We start from the raw sequence: 20,509 nt of genomic DNA on the forward strand, positions 1-20,509 counted from the left end.
ATCTTCAGTGACCTTGATATCAACGGGACAGTAAACCCTAATCTTCCCTCCATCCTTTCCACTTGACTGTACCTGTAATCACTTCATGGATAGCTATGATTTAAACCAATGGAGTGTTACAGAAAGGAGAGATCTTTCATATTTTTACTGTGCTTTGAATTTTCAGCTGTGTGGTGTAATCAAAAAGTAAGATGAGGTTAATGGAATGTAATCAAATTAAATGAGGCAATGCTGAGAGAATTAGATAGGAAAAGGGACACACAAAGTAGTTGATGAGTTTTGCTATTTGGCAGTAAAATAACTGGTGATGGTTAAAGTAAGGAGAATATAAAATGCTGACTGGCAGTAGTGAGAAAAAGTGTTTCTGAAAAAAGCCAAGCTTCGTTAATATTCAATGTACATGTAAATCTTAGGAAATCATTTCTGAAGGTATTTCTCTTTTGTGTAACGGAAGTGAAATGTGGACAATAAACAATTCAGACAAGAGTAGAATGGAAGCTTTTGAAATGTGATGCTACAAAAGACCACTAAAGATTAGATAGGAATATCAAATTTTGGAAAAAAAACTTCATGTACAATGTGACTAAAGGAAGCACTCAATTGGTAGGACACATCCTGAAGCATCAAGGAGTTGTCAGTTTGGTGATGGAAGGAAGTGTAGAGATATAAATTGTAGAGAGAGACCAAGGCTCAAATACAGTAAACAAGTTTAAATTGATGTAGGCTGCAGTAGTTACACAGGTATGAAGAGACTTGCACAGCATAGACTAGTGGAGAGGATTAAATAAAACCAGCCTTAGTCTGATGACAACAACAAAAACATCATGGCTCTAATATAGCAAACAAGTTTAAATTGATGTAGGTTGCAGCAGTTACACAGAGACGAAGAGATTTGCACAGCAAAGGCTAGTGTGGAGAACTGAATCAGACCAGTCTTCAGACTGAAGATGACAACAATAACATGATGTAAATCATACGTATTGCTTAAGGTAATCCACAGAGTTACTTCATCTTGGTGGAGAAGAACGTCACCAAAAAAAATGGTTCCAAGCTGTAGAGTAAGTAAGTTGTTTCAGGACATTTGAAGGAACAGTAATACTTGGTGTTGGGAAAGCAGTAACACTTGATGGAAGGAAAATAAATGTTCCATGCTTGCAAGAAATTCGTTGTAGTGATGAATGTACGTATCTTGGGGAAGCACACATTACTCCTCAAATTCCCTCCACATTACAGTCTTTATCAGTTGCTGTCATATTACAAGTACCGTTTAGAGTAACAATATGCCTCATTTATTACAAACAAACAAACAAAAAAAAACCCTCACAAATTGCTATGACAACTTGGCCTCCTGTTGTTGTTGTTGTTGTTCTAATAAACTGACTCATCAAAAACAGTAATAAAAAATAGAGTAGTTAAATTATCAAAAGTAAGTCGCAGATAGGCACAACAAAAAGACTGTCACAAATAAAGCTTTCAGCAATTAAGGCTTTCGTCAACAATAGATGTAGACAGACACACACACACACACACACACACACACACACACACACACACAAATGCAACTCACACACATGGCTGCAGTATTGGGGAAATGAAGAGAGAGAATGTGTGTGTGTGTGTGTGTGTGTGTGTGTGTGTCTATTGTTGACGAAGTCCTTAATGGCCAAAAGCTTTATTTGTGACAGTCTTTTTGTTGTGCCTATCTGCAACACAGCATCCACCCTATATGGTGAGTAGCAACTTCCCTTTTCATAACATTGCTGAATTAGCAAAAGAGGTGAAGTTCGCCAAAATATCTATGAGAAATATTCTGAAGTCATTTCACTTGTAACAGTTGGTTAAAACTACTCTGAGGGCCAAGATAAATGTTCCTTTCCAGCACTCTGTGTAAAATATAGAAAGATAAAGAAAAACCTGCAAGCCTTTAGCATATTGTGTATCTTCTTTTAAAATAGACAGCAAAACCATTGTCAAAAATATGGACTGCATTCTTATTGGCAAAATATATGCTCTCTCTCAAAATGTGATTACAGATAGTTGTATATCACAAGCACTTCTTGTTGGGCAGTGGGTGGGAGGGGAGGGATCCCTATCTTTATAAAAGCAATGTGTACATCATAGTACAGTGTGAGGGATAGTTGGCTTCTCTGATCATGCCCTATTCTCTCACTTCCAGCTGCACCTCCACCCATGATGTATAGTAGTGTGCCTCAACAAGAAGTTGCTGCATGTAGATGGATTTTATTTCATTCTACAGTCAGTAGTCTTTGAGTTATTTTGCGGGCCTCCTTGGCAGCCACTCCCTTAATTTCATGGCACTAAATTCCAGCGTGCCCTGCTACTCAGCAGAATAACACTGTCTTCTCGACGTGTTACGTGTGGCAATAGAAGCGGGGTATTTTGGGTGAACTGGCATCATTTCTCTGGTGACCACTAGTGCTTGATGGCATCAGGGCCATCACTAAGTCAGTGTACATGGAGAATTAAGTTTGGTTACATCTCCTATGGTAGAATGTCCTGAAAACTACATGTAGTTCTGCATCTAAATAGTAAATACCATTTGTTACCGAGCAAGGTGGCGCAGTGATTAGCACACTTGACTCACATTCAGGAGGATGATGGTCCAAACCCACATCCAGCCATCCTGAATTAGGTTTTCCATGATTTCCCTAAATCACTCCAGGCAAATGCCGGGGTGATTCCTTTGAAAGGGCACGGTCGACTTCCTTCCTCATCCTTCCCAAATCCAATGTGACCGATGACCTCGTTTTTTGGTCCCCTCCTCCAAATCAACCAACCAATCATTCCATTTGTTAATAGGTCTTGAGCACATGGATGAAACAAACTACAGAGCAGCCAGGGTTGTCCCCAGTGAGCATCGTTGTACAGTGGTAAGGTGTTAGATTCCCTTTCAGGAGGGTTATGATATAAATCCCGATATCCCCATCTAAATTTGTGTTTTCCATGGTTTCCCTAAATTGCTTAAGGCAAGTACCAGGATTGATTCTCTGAGGAGGACATGGCCAAATTCCTTCTCTGTCCTTCCCCACTTCGAGCTTGTGCTCCGTTTCCAATGACCTCAGTATGGATGACATATTAATCTCTAATCTTCCACCTTCTGAAAGCTTGTCTTGCTGCTTAAGCCAGCCAGTTCATTAGGATAAAAGTCTGCCAGTTGCCTGTATATCGTGTTTTTAATTATCTGTATGTATTGCATATAGAAGATATTCAAGGTTTACAAGTTGCAGTTGAGACTTTTTGCCATAGTCTGATGAAGCAGTCATACTAGATGGAGGTTATATTATTATATAAATGGGAATTAAATACAAGCTGTTGTAAAAAACAAACTATAAAACACCTGGAATGTTGCAAAAATCTACTTCACTCTTACTCAGTGCTGCAATTCCTCTATGGCTAACTTTATCATAAACACAGGGTGATTCTGTGATGATGTTTCAGGGTGTAAATGACTTGGGAGACCCAGGAAAAACCCAGGAATTTTTTCATCCCAGAGAAATCTGGAAAAAACCAGGGAATTCTTTAGAATTCTGTGACTTGTTTTAGTTTTCAGTTATATTTTTGTAATTTTGACTGGTAAGAACCACTACTCCAACAAAGGATATTACTGTATCCTGCTACTGCAGAGTAATACTGGGGCAATAAAACATGAATGAGAGAAAGAAAAAAACGAAAAATAAAACTTACGTTGCAAATGAAATGTGCCATATACAACAACAAAACACATTGCTCGTACAAGCATCTGCCAACAGTGGAATGTGTCAAACGCTTTAGGAAAACTATGCAATGCTTCATAACAACAAATTGCCTCCGATGAGCATGACATCACAACTGTTTACATTAGATTCGTTTGAGCAGTTGAGAGCGGGCTCATGCACACGCATAGTTGAGTTACGTATGAGTAGTACCTCCTCCCACTGCTGTCTACGTGGCAGGCCCAGATCTGGAAAAGGGGGGAGGGGGGGGGGGGGCAGTAAACTGGAGTATCTGCCTCTGGCAGCAATTTCAGGGGAAAGGGGGGGGGGGGGGGGGTTCGGGTCCAAATTCATATTCTCGAGGAGAAAAACATTATTTTACAAAACGCCTAGCATCCAGCGTATGTTGGTATATTGAGTATTCATATGATTTTGAAACACATCCCCGTTGGTTTTTGAACACATTCTAAGCTGTTTTCTGAATGAATCTTAAGTTGATTTTTGAAAGCATGCATAGTGTATGTGATGTCTCTGCCAGGGGAATCCCAGACACATCTAGGAATAAACTTTCCTGCAGACAGAAGGGGATGCGGGTAAACGAGCTGAGCGGAATAAAGCCAAATGGTTGAATGCCCAGTGCTGTTAGTTTATATGATTGACTGGGTTTGTGAATGATCTGCAGTGTTATAATTACTAGCGAAATCCATAGATTGAGACTACCAGAGTGGAAATAAATGACTAACAGGAATAGCAGGTAAGAAAGATAATATGTTATCTTCTCAGTGTATCCGAGGAGGGGGTACAAGGAAGGAGCCTCCACGAAGATTGTGCAAGGGTTATTATTGACAAAGAAAGGATGAGTTTTAGCACGATCGGGCGTACCCTGGGCATTGGGAAGAATCCTAGCAGCGAATCCTCCCACCATCAGGACCAAAAGGAACAAAGGCTTTTATCTAAGCCAGCCCTTATAATAATATCGATTAATATAGAAGGTATTTCATCTGATAAAGAAGTTTTATTATCTAACATCTGCAAACAAACAGCCTGTGATTTTCTGTTAATTCAAGAGACCCATAGAGACCCAGAAGATCGAAGACCAAAAGTAAATGGAATGAAACTTTTCATTGAAAGACCAAGTATAACATATGGTAGTACAGTGTTTACTGAACCTAATAAAACATCATCTCAGTAGGTTCCACGTCACATAACGACATAGAGATCCTGACAGTGGAAATCCAGTCATGTACAGTGACATCCATATATAAACCACCTAACGCTAAATTCTGCTTCAAGGAGCCACCTAACTTCCACTCTCAACCAACAAAATTAGTAATCAGCGACTTTAACTACCACAGTACATCATGGGGTTACAAGGAAACTGACAAAAATGGAGAAGACCTGGAAGATTGGAGGAACGAATGGGACTGATGATAAACCATGACCCGAAGCTACCACGATCCTTCAATAGTGGCAGATGGCATAGAGGTTATAACCCAGATAACATCTTCACCAGTGAACATATTGCCCAACAAGTAAAGAAGTATGTTACAGAAGTAATCCCACGCACACAACATAGACCTGTTGTTTGTTCTGTTGAAGCAGCTGTGAAACCAGAGGGTGTCCAGCTCAAATGACAATTTAACTTCAATAAAGCAAAGTGGGAGAATTTCACACAAGAACTTGATATGGAAGTCCTAAATCTCTACGCATCACCAGAGAGGTATGATGATTTTGTTGAAACAGTCCAAGTCATCTCACGTAAATATATCCCAAGGGGATGCAGAACGAACTATATCCCAGGACTCGATGAAGACTCCAAATCTCTGCTGGAGAGATATGAACAGCTATTTGAAATAGATCCACTCTCTGATAAAACAATAAAAACAGGTGAGGACCTATTAAATTCCATATCAGTTTCCAGAAGCAGAAAATGGTGTGATTTGTTATCATACCTAGATATGAAACAGAATAGCCATAAAGCGTGGAAATTATTGAGGACCCTCAACTATGACCCTATCATTACTCCCCCTGACCTCTCAAAGATAACCCCTGACAAAATTGCTCATCAATTACTTCTCAATGGCAAGACTAAAGGAGGATGAGAAAAATCTAAATTCATTAGACAGGCAGATGAAAAGGTGTATCTCAACACCCCTCTTACCTTAAAAGAACTGGAAACAGTTTTCACAACTATGAAGAGTAATAAATCTGCTGGCTTAGACAAAATACGGACGGAACGAATCAAAAAGTTTGGACCTGCCACAAAACAGTGGATATTAAACCTTGTGAACACCTGCATTTCAAAATTGCAAATCCCCAATATCTGGTGTAAAGCCAAGGTAATAGCACTTTTAAAGCCTGGGAAAGAACCAGCAGACCCAAAAAGTTTCCATCTGATTTAATTCCTTTGTCATTTGTACAAGGTGTTGGGAAGGCTGATCCTAAATCGAAAATCAGAGTATATTGATAAAATACTCATAAAAGAGCAGTCCGGCTTCTGACCAGGAAGGTCTTGCTGTGGACAGATCCTTAATTTGACTCAGCATATTGAGGATGGGTATGAGAGAGGTGAAATAACAGGTGTGGCTTTCAACGACCTCACGGCGGCTTATGATACTGTTAACCACAAAAAGCTGCTTAGAAAAGTACACTTAGCTACAAAGCATTACCGACTAACTCAGATCCTTCAGTGTATGCTGCAAAACAGGAGATACTTCGTCTCTCTCCAAGACAAGAAGAGCCGATGGAGAATGCAGAAAAATGGTCTCCCTCAAGAAAGTGTGCTGTCTCCGCTGTTATATAATATCTACACAAATGACCAGCCAATGAACTCTTCAACTAAGGCATTCATATACGCTGATGATACAGCACTTGCTGCCCACGTTGAGACCTTGAGGAAGTAGAGGTGAAACTGACAACAGCTCTTGAAAATTTGGCCAAGTATTACGATGAAAACTAACTGAAACCGAACCCTGGAAAGACCCAAGTCTGTGCATTCCATCTTAGAAAGAGGGAAGGCAAAAGGAAACTGAACATCACTTGGAGAGGAGAACAACTACTCCATTGCGAAACTCCCAAATACCTTAGGGTGAAGATGGACCGTTTCCTCACATTCAAAGCCCACTGTGAAGAAACAAGCCTCAAAGTAGAAGCGTGAACATCATCATCCGCAAACTTACAGGAACCACCTGGGGTGCCCAGCCAAAAGTGCTTAGAACATCTGCCTTGGCACTATGTTTCTCCGCCGCAGAATACGCAGCATCCGTCTGGCAAAACTCTGCACATGCTAAACATGTAGATACAGCCCTGAAACAGGACACACTGTTACAGGCTGCTTACGACCTACTCCTGTCAATAAGCTGTACCAAATTATGGGTATATAGCACTGCCACGCATTTGAAGGCAAGCTGCAACAGAAGTGGAGAAGAAAAAACAAGAAATCGACCCTAGACATCCTAGACATGACCCTCAACAGCCAAGACTGAAGTCAAGAAAAAGCTTCCTACAGAAAACTATGGCAATTCATTCATCTTCCAGAACTCACAGAGAGGAGCTTTGGCGAGACTCCCTAGCTGTAGACAATCACATAACAGTCAAGGAGGAAATAGTCGAAGGTTCAGACCTGTCATACGTGACCTGGAAGACTTTGAACAGATTGCAAGATGGGGTGTCAAGGTGCTAAGCCAATCTCAGGAAGTGGGGCTTCAGTAATGAGGAGGAAACTTGCCAGTGTGGTGACGTACAGGACGAACAACATCTGCTAGTTTGCAGAAACCTACCAGGTGTATGCACTATCTGTGATCTTACTGCAGCCAGCAAAACTGCTGTGATAACTGCCGAATACTGGGCCTGTCAAAAAATATAATCATCTTGCTGCTTGTTTATCTGCTGCTTGTTTGTATATATTATTGAATCTGTGTCATAAATACTACTGTACATATTTAATTTTGCAAATTTGTTATGTGAATCAATACTTATTAGTTTTTGTAATTATTTTATGTCCTAGACTCAAAAAATAAAATAAAATCCAAGAAAATAAAATTTTGACAGAAAATTTTTGGCCAGACTACTACACTATTAAGAGTCAGTTGCACAGTCCCTGGCTAGAAGCCGCTTGTTCTATTCTGGGAGTAGCGCGGAAAACGCCTTGTACAAACATGTAATAATGCCTAACAGGAGAATAGGTTTTGACACTGGCAGGAATAGTTACAGGAATTAGTAATGACAAAATTGTTTGTTAGAACGATGAAGGACAAGAAACGAGGACATCACACAAATTACGGAAGAATATGGCGATCCCAAATTTATATAAAAAGTTCAAACTACTACTTTTCGATCTCATGCTTGAGAAGCTGGAGTGTGTGAATGAAATGTTTAAACATGTACTAACATAAAGCTTTTTGCTTGTAGTAGGCCTAACAGGCATTTGATATTGGTACTTCGAGAATTATATTCTGCAATGTTAGAAAAATGACAATTTGTGCCAAAACAGTCTCATCTGTTTGGTGTGTGTTATAGTTGCTGCAATATTAGACAGGCAGATAGTGACAAAATACTCATGATCAGATTGAGAAACTGCACCAGTCTCGGTGCCGTTTGTATTAACAGCTTTTTCAGTATTATACAATGATGTTTTGTTTCTTCACATAGCAAAATGTTTGACGAACATTGATGAGGTAATAGATTGTTTCGCAGAAAGGAGAGCACGCCATGTAAAGCTGTAGCAAGATTAGAGAAAGAAAAATGCTAGGACTTAAGGACTGAAGAAATGTGTACTGTCTTGCTTGTCTCTTGTCTTTGATGGTTTTATGTATCCTATATTTATTTTTATGTCACACAAAACAGCAAGTTATTAGCTAATAGGCAATAAAGGGTGCAAATTTTCTGAGAGATCTTGTTCTCCTGTTTACAAATAATCCCATCCAGTTTTAACTGAGAGGGACAGGATGTCAAACTGGCTGACTGGGAGCAGGAAAGGCATGACAGGACACTTTAATTTCCACTGTCCTGAATATAGTTTGATGGCATCCATCAACAGACACACCATAGGATGTTTTTATTTCCACTATCTTGAATATAGTTTGATGGCATCCATTTCAATATATACACGTTTGAATTCCACAGAGCGAAATACAGTGACGTGCATTAGAAGAATGCTGCGTGAAGAGGCATGGCACTGCACTTTGGTATACTTAAAACCAAATAATATGTCTTACATTTCCTTGAACACACATATTTTGTGTATCAGGCTCTTCAGAAAGGTGTGCACTACAGAATGAACACATTTTTGGAAAGTCAATTTTTTAAATTTTTGGGGTCCTACCAGAAAAGCTTGGGGGGGGGGGGGGGGGCGGGGGGGGGGCCACTAACTAGTATTGCTCCGGTTCAGAAATATTGTAGATCCGGGACTGCTACACAGAGCAGTCTGAGTTGTAGTGGGGAGGTGGGTAGTTTCCATGTGACCCATGTTTACGTTCAGTTATTTTGCTGTTTCCTCTTCGTTTATTGCTCTTACGTCAAATGAAAATAAAAGGGATTTCTGTAGCCAGGAGTTAGCAAGTGAATTAAAACACATTCACATAATTTCGGAAGGCCAAAATGTGTTATTAGTTGCAGATTTTATTTTTTCCCACATTTCTAACAATGGAAGTTATTTTTATTGGTTTGCTAAAGAAATTTGGTTTTATTAATCTTTTCAACTGAGACAGTCAATTTATTTGAAACGAAGTGGTTAATTCCACACTATTGGCTAGTTTCAATTGTTCGCTGCATTTCAGATGCACGTTTTCATCTTCGAGCATGTATGGCGTTGTTGTTGTGGTCTTCAGTCCTGAGACTGGTTTGATGCAGCTCTCCATGCTACTATATCCTGTGCAGGCTGCTTCATCTCCCAGTACGTACTGCAGGCTACATCCTTCTGAATCTGCTTAGTGTATTGATCTCCAGGTGTCCCTCTACGATTTTTACCCTCCATGCTGCCCTCCAATACTAAATTGGTGATCCCTTGATGCCTCAGAACATGTCCTACAAACCGGTCCCTTCTCCTTGTCAAGTTGTGCCACAAACTCCTCTTCTCCCCAATTCTATTCAATACCTTCTCATTAGTTATGTGATCTACCCATCTAATCTTAAGCATTCTTCTGTAGCACCATATTTTGAAAGCTTCTATTCTCTTCTTGTCCAAACTATTTATCGTCCATGTTTCACTTCCATAGATGGCTACACTCCATACAAATACTTTCAGAAACGACTTCCTGACACTTAAATCTATACTCGATGTTAACAAATTTCTCTTCTTCAGAAACGCTTTCCTTGCCATTGCCAGTCTACATTTTTTATCCTCTCTAGTTCGACCATCATCACTTATTTTGCTCCCCAAATAGCAAAACTCCTTTACCACTTTAAGTGTCTCATTTCCAAGTGTATGGCATTACGCTATGATAAATAACCAAACTTGAGATAATACAGTAGTGGTACTCCAAGAAAATTTATGTCTGAATCTGGACATACAAATGTGCACTTTAAGCCGAATTATGCATTTTAGTGTGGTTCATAAAATTCAGATGCTCTTGGCGTATCCTCTGATGTCTTGTTTCTGTTATGACACAACATGTACAAACATACGGGCTTCCTGCATTATCGTTGCTGCGCAAGCGGAGTGACACCTGTTATTTGGCGCTCTCTGGCAATTGCTGAAACAAACCTATTTCTAACAGGTTGCGGGAAAATATTGCGAATGGTGGTTTGAAAAGTGTTACTTTCAAAGTAAATTTCCTTTTATGCAAGTTGAACTATCTGCGAGAATGTACGATGAATTTGTTAAATCACAGAGTATTTGATTCTCATTTAAAAAATCAACTCTGAGGATGACCATTTATAAGAATTTTGAGACCAGATGAGCAGACATTTATGTCGTTATTAAAAATTTTATTGGCATGTTTGTTTGATATATCTTAAATGTGCAAAAAAGATCAACATTATATGTGAAAGCTTAGCTTCTCTTGCAGCTTATTAATCTTCGATACCAATATTATATGTGAAAGGAACACTGTGTCTGTTAATTTAAACCATTAACTTCTCCTATTTCTATGTTTGCTCTGAATATATGCTGTCATCAGCTGGTGAGGTCACGTGACATGAGCTATGACTGGCTTACAAAAGCGCATTGCAATATCGATTTTGATGCTTTGGAAAGTAACCTGCGGTGTTTGATGGAATTCGAATTTATACTTTCATAATGCAAAGATATGCAGTGTACATGTTGCTGCACATTACAGACCTTTCCAAAACGTGTTTTTTTCCTGAGTTTCGTTTTCTGAAGTCCCGGGAAATTCTACGCCGGTGCATAAAACCATAACAATTCAAAGGATTAATAAGTTTTACAGTTCTGAGGAAAAGAAAACTGTAATTTTAACATGGAAAAAGTGTATTTTTGCCCAGAAGAAAGTGTATTTCTAACTGGGGAAAAATCTGGGATTTTTTTCCTTGTCCATGTATACACCCTGTGTTAAAAACTTTTAAGGATGATGGCAAAGGATAAATGTATCAATTTAAGATAGGGAGCCAGGGTCCAGAAACAACAAAGTTGAAAGTTATAAGCGAAAATTGTTCTGATACCTCTGACAGTGGATCTCATGAACTGCAAGGTCTTTGCTGTACATATTTTGGGAGGAGATAGTATGGACCAAAGCAAAGAAAAATACCGAATAAATATGGGCTCTAATGTGCATACCCTAGGAGCTAAGAGCATTTGTTTGTCTTTGCTACTGTGAAACACATCTCTTATGCTGAACAAGTGCTCACAGCATTTAAGGTGTGCATTTTAGAGCCTGTGTTTGGAAAATTTTTTCTTGTTTTGGTCCATACTACCTCCTCCCAAAATATGGAAAGCAGAGAGCTTACATAAAAGAGGTCCACCGTCAGAGGTATCAGAAAGATTTTCGCTTATAACTTTCAACTCAAATATTTCCAAACCAGCGTCCTTTACCCTGTACGATTTCCATCATCCCCGAAAGTTTGTAATGTCATCACAGAATCAACCTGTATACTGCCACAACAAACCAATTTCATCAACATTATCTTGTCTCCCCAAAGTATATACTATGTAGAAGAACTGTTTTAAGGGAATATCTTAACTAGATAGCCCATGGGATCATTGTTTCCTTACATCAGTTATTTGTTTTAATTCATCCTGCTTTTTTGAATGTTGTAAAATTAAGTTATACAAACCTTTCTTTCTTTTACAGCACTACAAGAGAAGTCACATGCAACAAGCTCACTTGAAGCCAAAGTAGCAGACCTGCAACAAATCATATCAGAAACTGAGAACTGTAAGGTCACAGCTGAACTGAAGGCAGTGGAACTTGAGGAGCAAGTTGACATGTTGTTAAAACAAAAGGATGATCTTGCCAGTGAACTAGAAAATATGAAAACAGCTTTAGTTCAGTTTCATAATCAGCCTCTTAAAAATGATGAGCAGTTCTCAAACCAGTTTCATGAAAAACATGAAACGTGGGATGTACAGGAACTCTCAGAAAAAGAGGAGAAGGATTCTTCCAATTTGGAAATATCGTTGAAACCTCTTGAAAGTGAACTTGAACATGCAAGGAAAACAATTGCAGAACAAAGAGAAATAATATCAGAGTTAAATGAGAAACTCAGACAAAGAGAAGAGGAAATGGAATTACAACTGGAAATTATTTCAAAATTGGAAAATTTAGGGGATCAGGTACAAGAAAGAGAAGAAAGTAATGAGGATGGTAATAAAATTTCTGAAATTGTGAAAGAACTTGGAGAGATGGCAGGAGACTTAAATGAATGGAAGAAGCGATGCTCTGAAGTAGAGGATAGGTTGGAGCAACTGGGAAATGAAAAAGTTCAACTAGAAAGACATTTAGAAGAAGTGATAAATGAAAATCAGGTCATATCTACACAACTTAGATTTCAGAAAGAAATTTCTGAGGAGCTAGAAGCAAGGCTAAGTGAGCAGTATCGAATTCTTGCCACACGAGATGAAGCCATTAATAAACTGAAAGATACGGTAAAGGAGCAACAAAAAGCTCTGGAAAGTAAAGATGTTGCTTTGTTGGATGTTTCTCAGAAGCTACAAGAACTAGAACAAGAAGTAGATAAGCAACATCAGGAACTTGCAGCTGAACTTATGAGTAGAACACAGGAATTAGAAAAAGTCAATTCTGAATATTTGGAACTGAAACTTACTTTTAATGACAAAGAACAAGAAGTAAATAGTTTGAACATACTAATGCAAAATTTATCAGTACAAGTTGATGATGTTATTAATAGAATTGGCTTAGGCAGCATTGATGTGAACAACAGCATTTGTAGAAAACTGGAGGTTGCTTTGTCAGTAATTGGAGAAAAGTGTGTCGATTTGATTTCAGAAAATCAAATGCTTATTGGCACTACTGAACAAAACAACACTGCTTTAAAAGAAATGAGTGAAAAACTGTCATACATGGAAAAGGTTGCTGCTGAGTTTGAGGAAAATTTTGAAATTCAGAAAAAGAAAGATGATGAACTTTCTAATGTCAAAGAAGATCTTGCAAGGAAATTGGATGAGCTGAGCAATAAAGATAAAACTATCAGTGAACTTGAACAGAAAATTACAGAGCAAATTTCAAAAAACAAAAAGCTTGCAAAATGCCTGAAAGCCAAAGCAGTTGTTGTCCGAAATTATGAAGAGAAAGAAAAATTATGGGAAGCAGCAAATCAGTCAAAGGAGGAAGAGGCTGCTATTGGAAAATCTCTTCAGGAAAATATTAGTGCTCAGCAAGAAAGTGAAATACTTTCACTGCATAAACAGTTACAGGAAAAGGATGATGACCTGAGGAAATATAGTCACAAATGCAGTGAACTTGAGAATGAAATTTCTAATCTTACTCAGACATGTGCAGCATTACAGCAGCAACTTCAGCTGGTATCAGAGGAGAGGAATAATACAAGCTGTATCATGCAGGAAATGAGTGCAGAAATGAAGGAAAGAGAAGAAAAGATCAATAGTCTTATGAAAGACATCAATAAATTGCAAGAAGAGCTTACTGCTAAAGATGTACTCAAAAATGAATTAACGGAAGAAAATAAAAATATATTGATGAAACGGGTAGAGCTTGAAAATGAATTGGTAGAGCTCCATGGTAAATTATCACTTATGGAAACTGATGCCACAAAAAAATCTAATGAAGTGGAGACTCTTATAAAAGTAAATGCAGAGAAGGATGCAAAATTATTAGATCTTCAGCTGCAACTTGAAAGATTGTCAAGTTTGGAGGAGTCAGCTGCACAGAAAAATGCAAGAATTGCTGATCTTGAAGAGCAGATAAGCAGTATGTCTGAGAATTATCAAATGACTTCTTCTGCAATGGAAGCAAAGCTGCAAGAACGGGAAGCGTATTTAGAGGCACTAGAACAGGAACTGACAAAGAGTAGAGAAAGAGCTGCACATTTGGAGGAAGGTCTTTGCAATATGGAAGAAAGGCGTAGATCATTAGAAGTAAAATTTGAAACATTAAAAGATATGTTGATGGAAGCTGACAGGAAGAAAGAAGAAGTTGAAGAAAGTGAGGAAATTTTGGAAGCACAAATATCTAACCTCATGAGAAGTGTAGAAACATTCAAGAAACGTTTGTATGAGACAGAAGAGGAAAATGGAGATCTCAGTAGGAGAATATGTGAAATGAAAGATGAAAATGAGTCCTTACAGAAATCTTTACTGTCAGCAGAAATGACCACAAAGAGCTTGCAGAAAGATGTGGAAAGACTGTCTTCATTTGAGGTCTCATATACTGCTGCTCTTGAGAAAATTGAGTCCTTGGAAATTGAACTCAAACAGTCAGCCACAGAGTATGCACACAATCTGAAAGCGATAAGTGAACAGGAAAAACTTCACAGAGAAACTTTGGAATCTGACTTAAAGAGCTTAAGTCATCAGTTAGAAATATCAGAAAATGAAAAACGCTATATTAACGAACAGCTCGAAAAGCTGAATGATGTCAAGGTAACACTTGAGGATGAAATTGAGTCTTTAAATGAGAATCTTAGACTTGCCAGTTCACGGATAAGTGAATTAGAGGAAGAAAGAAAATTTAATTCTTCTGCAGACAACCAGCCAAGTGAGAGATCGGCAGTTAGTCAACTTTTCACTGATCACCAGAAGATACAACAAGAAACTGACCCAGTAGTCACTGATGATGAAAAATACAATGATTCCAAACTTTGTAAAGAGGAATACATTAAAAACTTGTCTGCTGAGATTGACAAATTGAAAACCTTATTGTCACAAAAAGATAATGAATTACATACTTATCAACAAAGGTTGCTTCAGTTGCAGTTTGGATCAAACCAAGGTGTGCCTTCGCCTGAGGTCTGTGGAGATGCATTTTCATCAGTGAATAAAAATACAAGCAGACCTTCTTTCCAGGAAGCAAGAAGTGACGATATGAGCAAAAGTGTTTCAGAATTAAATGAAGAGATTGACATACTTAAGTCAGACCTTCTAAAATCACAAGAGCATATAGAGGAATTGAAGTGCAAGGTGTGTCTTCTAGAAAATGAAGTAAAAGATAAAGAAGCAAAACTTCAGCAGTCCTCAAATTCTATTGAAGAGCTATTGCAGTTCAAGGATTTGTGCGTTAGCTATCAACAATGCATATCAGATTTGAAACAGGAAAGATATAAAATTTATCAAGAACTCATTAAATCTACAGCTGAAAGTGAAGTCTCTGAAATTATTAACAAAGCTGTTGAATGTGTTAACATGAAAGAGACTGAGCACCTGCCGCATTTGCAGAATCCAAGTGCTTTCACTGGTCAGCAGCCGGTAGATGAACCTAGACCTACAGGGGAAGAATACAGACTTTTAACAGATAAACTAAAGAAACTGGAAATAGAACTAGAAGTAATTAAAACTGAGAGAGATAAAGCCTTAGAGAAAATTGAGTTAAATGTAAACTCATCATTGGCTGCAGAACATTCTTTCTCAGCAGCAGCATTAGACAGTAGTGACATGAACCAGAGACTGTCCAATGTACCAGAACCACTAGAAATTGATGGCATGCCAGAGGAAGCAGTTGAAACTTACCAGAGAAAGTCTTTTGTTTTTGGCTTGCATTACTCTCCTTTAGAACCTACGGACACAGTAGAAACAGTAGATGATGATGATGGCTGGGGATGGAGTGCAAATGAAGCAAGGCTTGAAGAGGAGCACATGCAGAAGCAACAAGAAACTTTCTCTGCTGTTGATGCAAATACTTTTATGAAGACGCATGTTGCAGATTTGGAAAAACAAGTAAGAGAACTAGAAAGTGAAAAGACAAAATTATCAGAAGAATTGCAGGCAGCTCAAATAAGAAATGGCAAGCTCCTCAAAAAACTGAAAGATTTCAAACTTAAAAATGAGAATTTGATGAGAGAAAATCAAGAATTAGCTTTAAAGACAGCTGATGGATTCTGCAACTTGGACTCTGCAATCGAAGAAGAGCTTAAAATTCAGATTGACACCCTAGAAAAAGAACTGAAAGAGTACAAGAATGAAAGAGAAGCAACAAAGGTAGAAAAGGAGTCACTTTTGAAGCAAATTGATGTGTTAACTTCAGCAAATGAAAGGTTTCTTGAAATGAAAGAAAAGCAAGACATAGAAGTTGAAATGAGAGAACGCAAAAACCGAGAACTCAGCAATGAAATTGAAGGTCTCCATTGGAAGATTTCAGAGTTAATCGAAGAAAAGTCAGCACGAGAAGCTTTTGTAGATAATGAGAGCTTAAGAGAAAAGCAATTGGAAATATCAGACAATTCTAAAATCGATGAACTGGAGCAGCAGATTGCAGCTCTGGCTGCTGATAATGAGAATCTGCAAATGCTCTTGGAAGAGCAAAGAAATTTGAGGCTACAGATTGAGAATGTCTGTAGAAATAATGTATCTGTAGGTTATCAGAATGCTGAAATTGAAGAACTGAAACTAGACTATGAGAAGGTAAAAGAGCAATATGACAAAGCTTGTACTGAGCTAAATAGAATGTCAGCAGATATCCAGAAGTATATTACTATTGAGAATGAGTACAAACAATGCTTGCAAAAGCTCAGTAACCTAGAAAAAGAAAATATTATGCTAATTGATGAAAATCAGAAAATTGTTTCAGACTTAAATGTGCATTGCAGGGAAAAGGAGGATTTTCAAGCAATTGCAGGAGAAAATAATGGTAAAATACAGGAGCTAGCTCTCCAAAAGGAACAACTGGAAGAACAAAATCTAGGTTTATCAAATGAGTGTTCTGCTTTAAGACATGAGCTGTACAGCTTACAGGAACATATTCAGAGTCTAAATACTACTTTAGATTTCCTGAAAACTGAAAATGTATCCCTAAATGAAAAATTGTCATTGCAAATAATAGAAAGGAAAACCGACACCGAAAATCTTTCTACAAATTCAGACACTAAAGACGATAAGCAAGTTGTTAAATTGGAGAAAGAAACTGAAACGGAAAGTACTTATCTGAAAAAATCTATCCTTACACAGACACTTTGCACCTATATGACATTGCAAGAGCTGGAGAATAAAGTAGAGACTCTGGCCACAGCCTTAAATGAAAAAACTTCTGAACTTGAAGCTTTCCAGTTACTGCTTGAGAGTGACAGAAATAAACACTTTATTTCTGAAAAGGATTTGAACATTGAAATTGAAAGACTTAGAAATGAGCTTCAGAAACAAAATGAAATACTGCAGGAAAGAGACATGAAAAACCTGGAGACAAGTATCCAGCAGACTTCAGATACAGAGAATGTTACCAAAGTGAAGACTCAGTTGGCTAAAGTAATTCAGGACTATGAAGAAATGCTTGCAGAAAAGAAACAAGAAATTTGTCAGTTGCAAACATTGTTGCAAAATAAGGAAGAAACCTCATTGCACCTTTCTCATAAACAGCTTGAAGAAGTAATTGCAGCTAAAGAGAATGATATAATGGAATTACAAACAAAATTACTAGAAAAAGAGCAGAAATTTGAAGAGTGCTTGTATGAAAAGAATCAGGATGTGGAAAATGAGAGACAAAGAATTTATGAAACAGAGAGACAAATGGAAAGCTTGATATTTGCTAAAGATGAGGACATACAGAATTTAAGAATTGTGCTGGCTGAAAAAGAGAGGACTTCAAATGAATTACTTTGTGTGAAGGAAGAGGATATAAAAAATCTAAAAATAAAAATTGCTGACAAGGATGAAAAAATCGGCCACCTCACTGAAAAACTCCATGCAGAATTGCTGAAAGTTTCTCATCTGGAGCAAAAAGTTGCTGAACTAGAGCAGAAGGTTGCTCTTCATGAACTGGAATATCAGAGCTTCAGGTTACAACAGGCAGAAACTGCTTCAGATGTTTCAGATATGGCACAGATAAGCAATGATAGTATTGCACAGGAAATGGCTGAGGGCAAGCAAAATGAATTGGATGTTGCATTATATATGTTGCACCAAAGAGATGTTAGATGTGATGAATTGACTTTAGAACTCATGCAGGTAAGTAAGCATTATAATTTATGTAATATTGCTGCAGTTTGGTTGTTTACAATTTGTCCATTTCACATCAGACTACCACATAAAACTGGTGATAATCTCTCACTTCTCTTCATGTTGTAGCTATGTAATCAGATTTCTCTCTCTTCTGGTTACTTAACACGTTCATCTATTAGTGAACTGCCCTGCATCTGAAAGTCTTAAAATGAACAGAAAAGGATGCTCCTATATTAGGTTGGTTACAAGTTCGTAGCATTTTTGTTTTGCCTGTTGTATTCCGGTTGCTTTAGGTTTATTTATTGATTGCCATTGTTTATTTGTAGTTCACTGTTGCTATTTGAGTTTATGTATTGTCATTTGAAGATAGTGTTGGAACTGTGGGCGCTGGAAAACGGAGTGCTAAGTGGAGTTGTGGGTGCTAGAAAATGGGAGTGCCAAGTGGGAAAATTAGAACAGTTCTGACATATTCTACTGTTTGAGTTCTGTAGAGGGGTGACAACAGCGAAAGTAGCCAGAAACATTTGCATCATGTATGGGGATAATGCCATTTGATAAGGCATGGCAAGAAAATGGTTTTCTCCTTTTAAGGAGGACCTTTTTGACAATAATGACTCTACACATTTAGGAAGAGCTTCATGTTTTGATGGAAATATTTTAAATGCATTAATTCACAATGTCAGTTTACTCGAGAACTGGCAACTGTGATGAACTGTGATCATTCCACCCTTGTGCAATATTTGCATACAATGGGGAAGGTTCAGAATTGGATTTATGGGTCTAAGCCAAAATCACAAAAATCAGCTGGTGGGCATATGTGCACCTCTGCTTGCTTGTTGCCAATTGGCTTGTGAACAACACCAAACATTTGTATCCTGCATTGTCACTGTTGACGAGAAATGGTGTCCTTATGCTAACTTAGGAAAAGAAAAGAATAGTTGAGCCCAAACAAAGCAGCAACTCCTGGTACAAAGACCTGTGCACATCCACAAAAGATAATGTTATTCATCTGGTGGAACAACTATGGTGTGGTTGCCACGAATTGCTTCCACAGGCTGTAACCATCACTGCTGACATTTGTTGTCAACACCTGAGACATTTTGCAGACACACTCCAAGAGCAACAATCAGGAAGACTGTATGAAGTGGTGCTACTCCACAATAACACCTGCCTACATTCTGATAGACTGACAAAAAACACTATACATGAATTAAGTTGGCAAGTCATCCCATACCCACATTGTTAACCTGATCTTGTGTCGTCAGGTTTTCATCTTTTCCACTCTCTATCAAACGCCCTTCAAGAAACTTACCTCCTGGATGAAAATGCACTCCAAACATGGCTTCACCTCAAAACGTATGATTTATACAGTCGTAGAATCAAAAAGTTACCCCAGCATTAGCATACTATTGAAAATAGTGATGGTGACTAAAGTCTCTGCCATGTGTATCTGTTGTGTTTATTAAACTGATGGTAAAACACTACGAAATTATGCACCAACCCAACAGTTCAACAACCACTTTGATGCTAGTTTTTAGTATTATGGAACATGCGTATTAAGACATATTTGGAGAATAAAAATCTCAATTTTAAAAATAAACATAGCCATTGTTAGCAGAGATCATGTGGAACAGAGTGTCAAAGACAAAGGTAGCAGGTTGGTGCCATGCTCCTTGACTTCCAGAAGGCATTCTGTTGTGGTTGGCAGGAGTGCCAACACAGGGTTACTAGAGGAGGCCGAAAGGCACGCGTTTTAGCTCACGCAGGCTGGCGTGAGGTCCGGAACAGGACAAGGAAATTAGAATTTAGAAAAAACGGACGTAGCTGGTGGAATACTTAACTTAAAGCCATTAATGGTGAACGTCGGTCGTGACGGTACATTATTACAGTATCAATAGTAACTGGTACTGGCGCCTTGCTAGGTCGTAGCAAATGACGTAGCTGAAGGCTATGCTAACTATCGTCTCGGCAAATGAGAGCGTATTTTGTCAGTGAACCATCCCTAGCAAAGTCGGTTGTACAACTGGGCGAGTGCTAGGAAGTCTCTCTAGACCTGCCGTGTGGCGGCGCTCGGTCTGCAATCACAGATAGTGGCGACACGCGGTTCCGACGTATACTAACAGACCGCGGCCGATTTAAAGGCTACCACCTAGCAAGTGTGGTGTCTGGCGGTGACACCACATTCCTCCCCCGGCAAATCAGTGTACGATTGTGGCATAAGGCTTCCGCCCGCCGTGGGGAGGACCCCATGTTGACGTATGCGATGAGGTGGGGAGCC

At 38.5% G+C, this 20,509-nt stretch overlaps 1 protein-coding gene across 1 annotated transcript in view; it reads left to right on the forward strand.

Moving 5' to 3' along the window:
- Positions 1-20,509, forward strand: part of LOC126475091 (protein lava lamp-like) — a 177,497-nt gene that overhangs the window by 103,703 nt on the left and 53,285 nt on the right. The window contains exon 9 of the mRNA XM_050102662.1: positions 11,960-18,237. Coding sequence (XP_049958619.1) covers positions 11,960-18,237 — 6,278 coding nt within the window. The remainder of the gene's footprint in view (positions 1-11,959; positions 18,238-20,509) is intronic.

The sequence above is a fragment of the Schistocerca serialis genome, chromosome 4 (assembly GCF_023864345.2).
Source record: "Schistocerca serialis cubense isolate TAMUIC-IGC-003099 chromosome 4, iqSchSeri2.2, whole genome shotgun sequence".
Lineage (NCBI taxonomy): Eukaryota > Metazoa > Arthropoda > Insecta > Orthoptera > Acrididae > Schistocerca > Schistocerca serialis.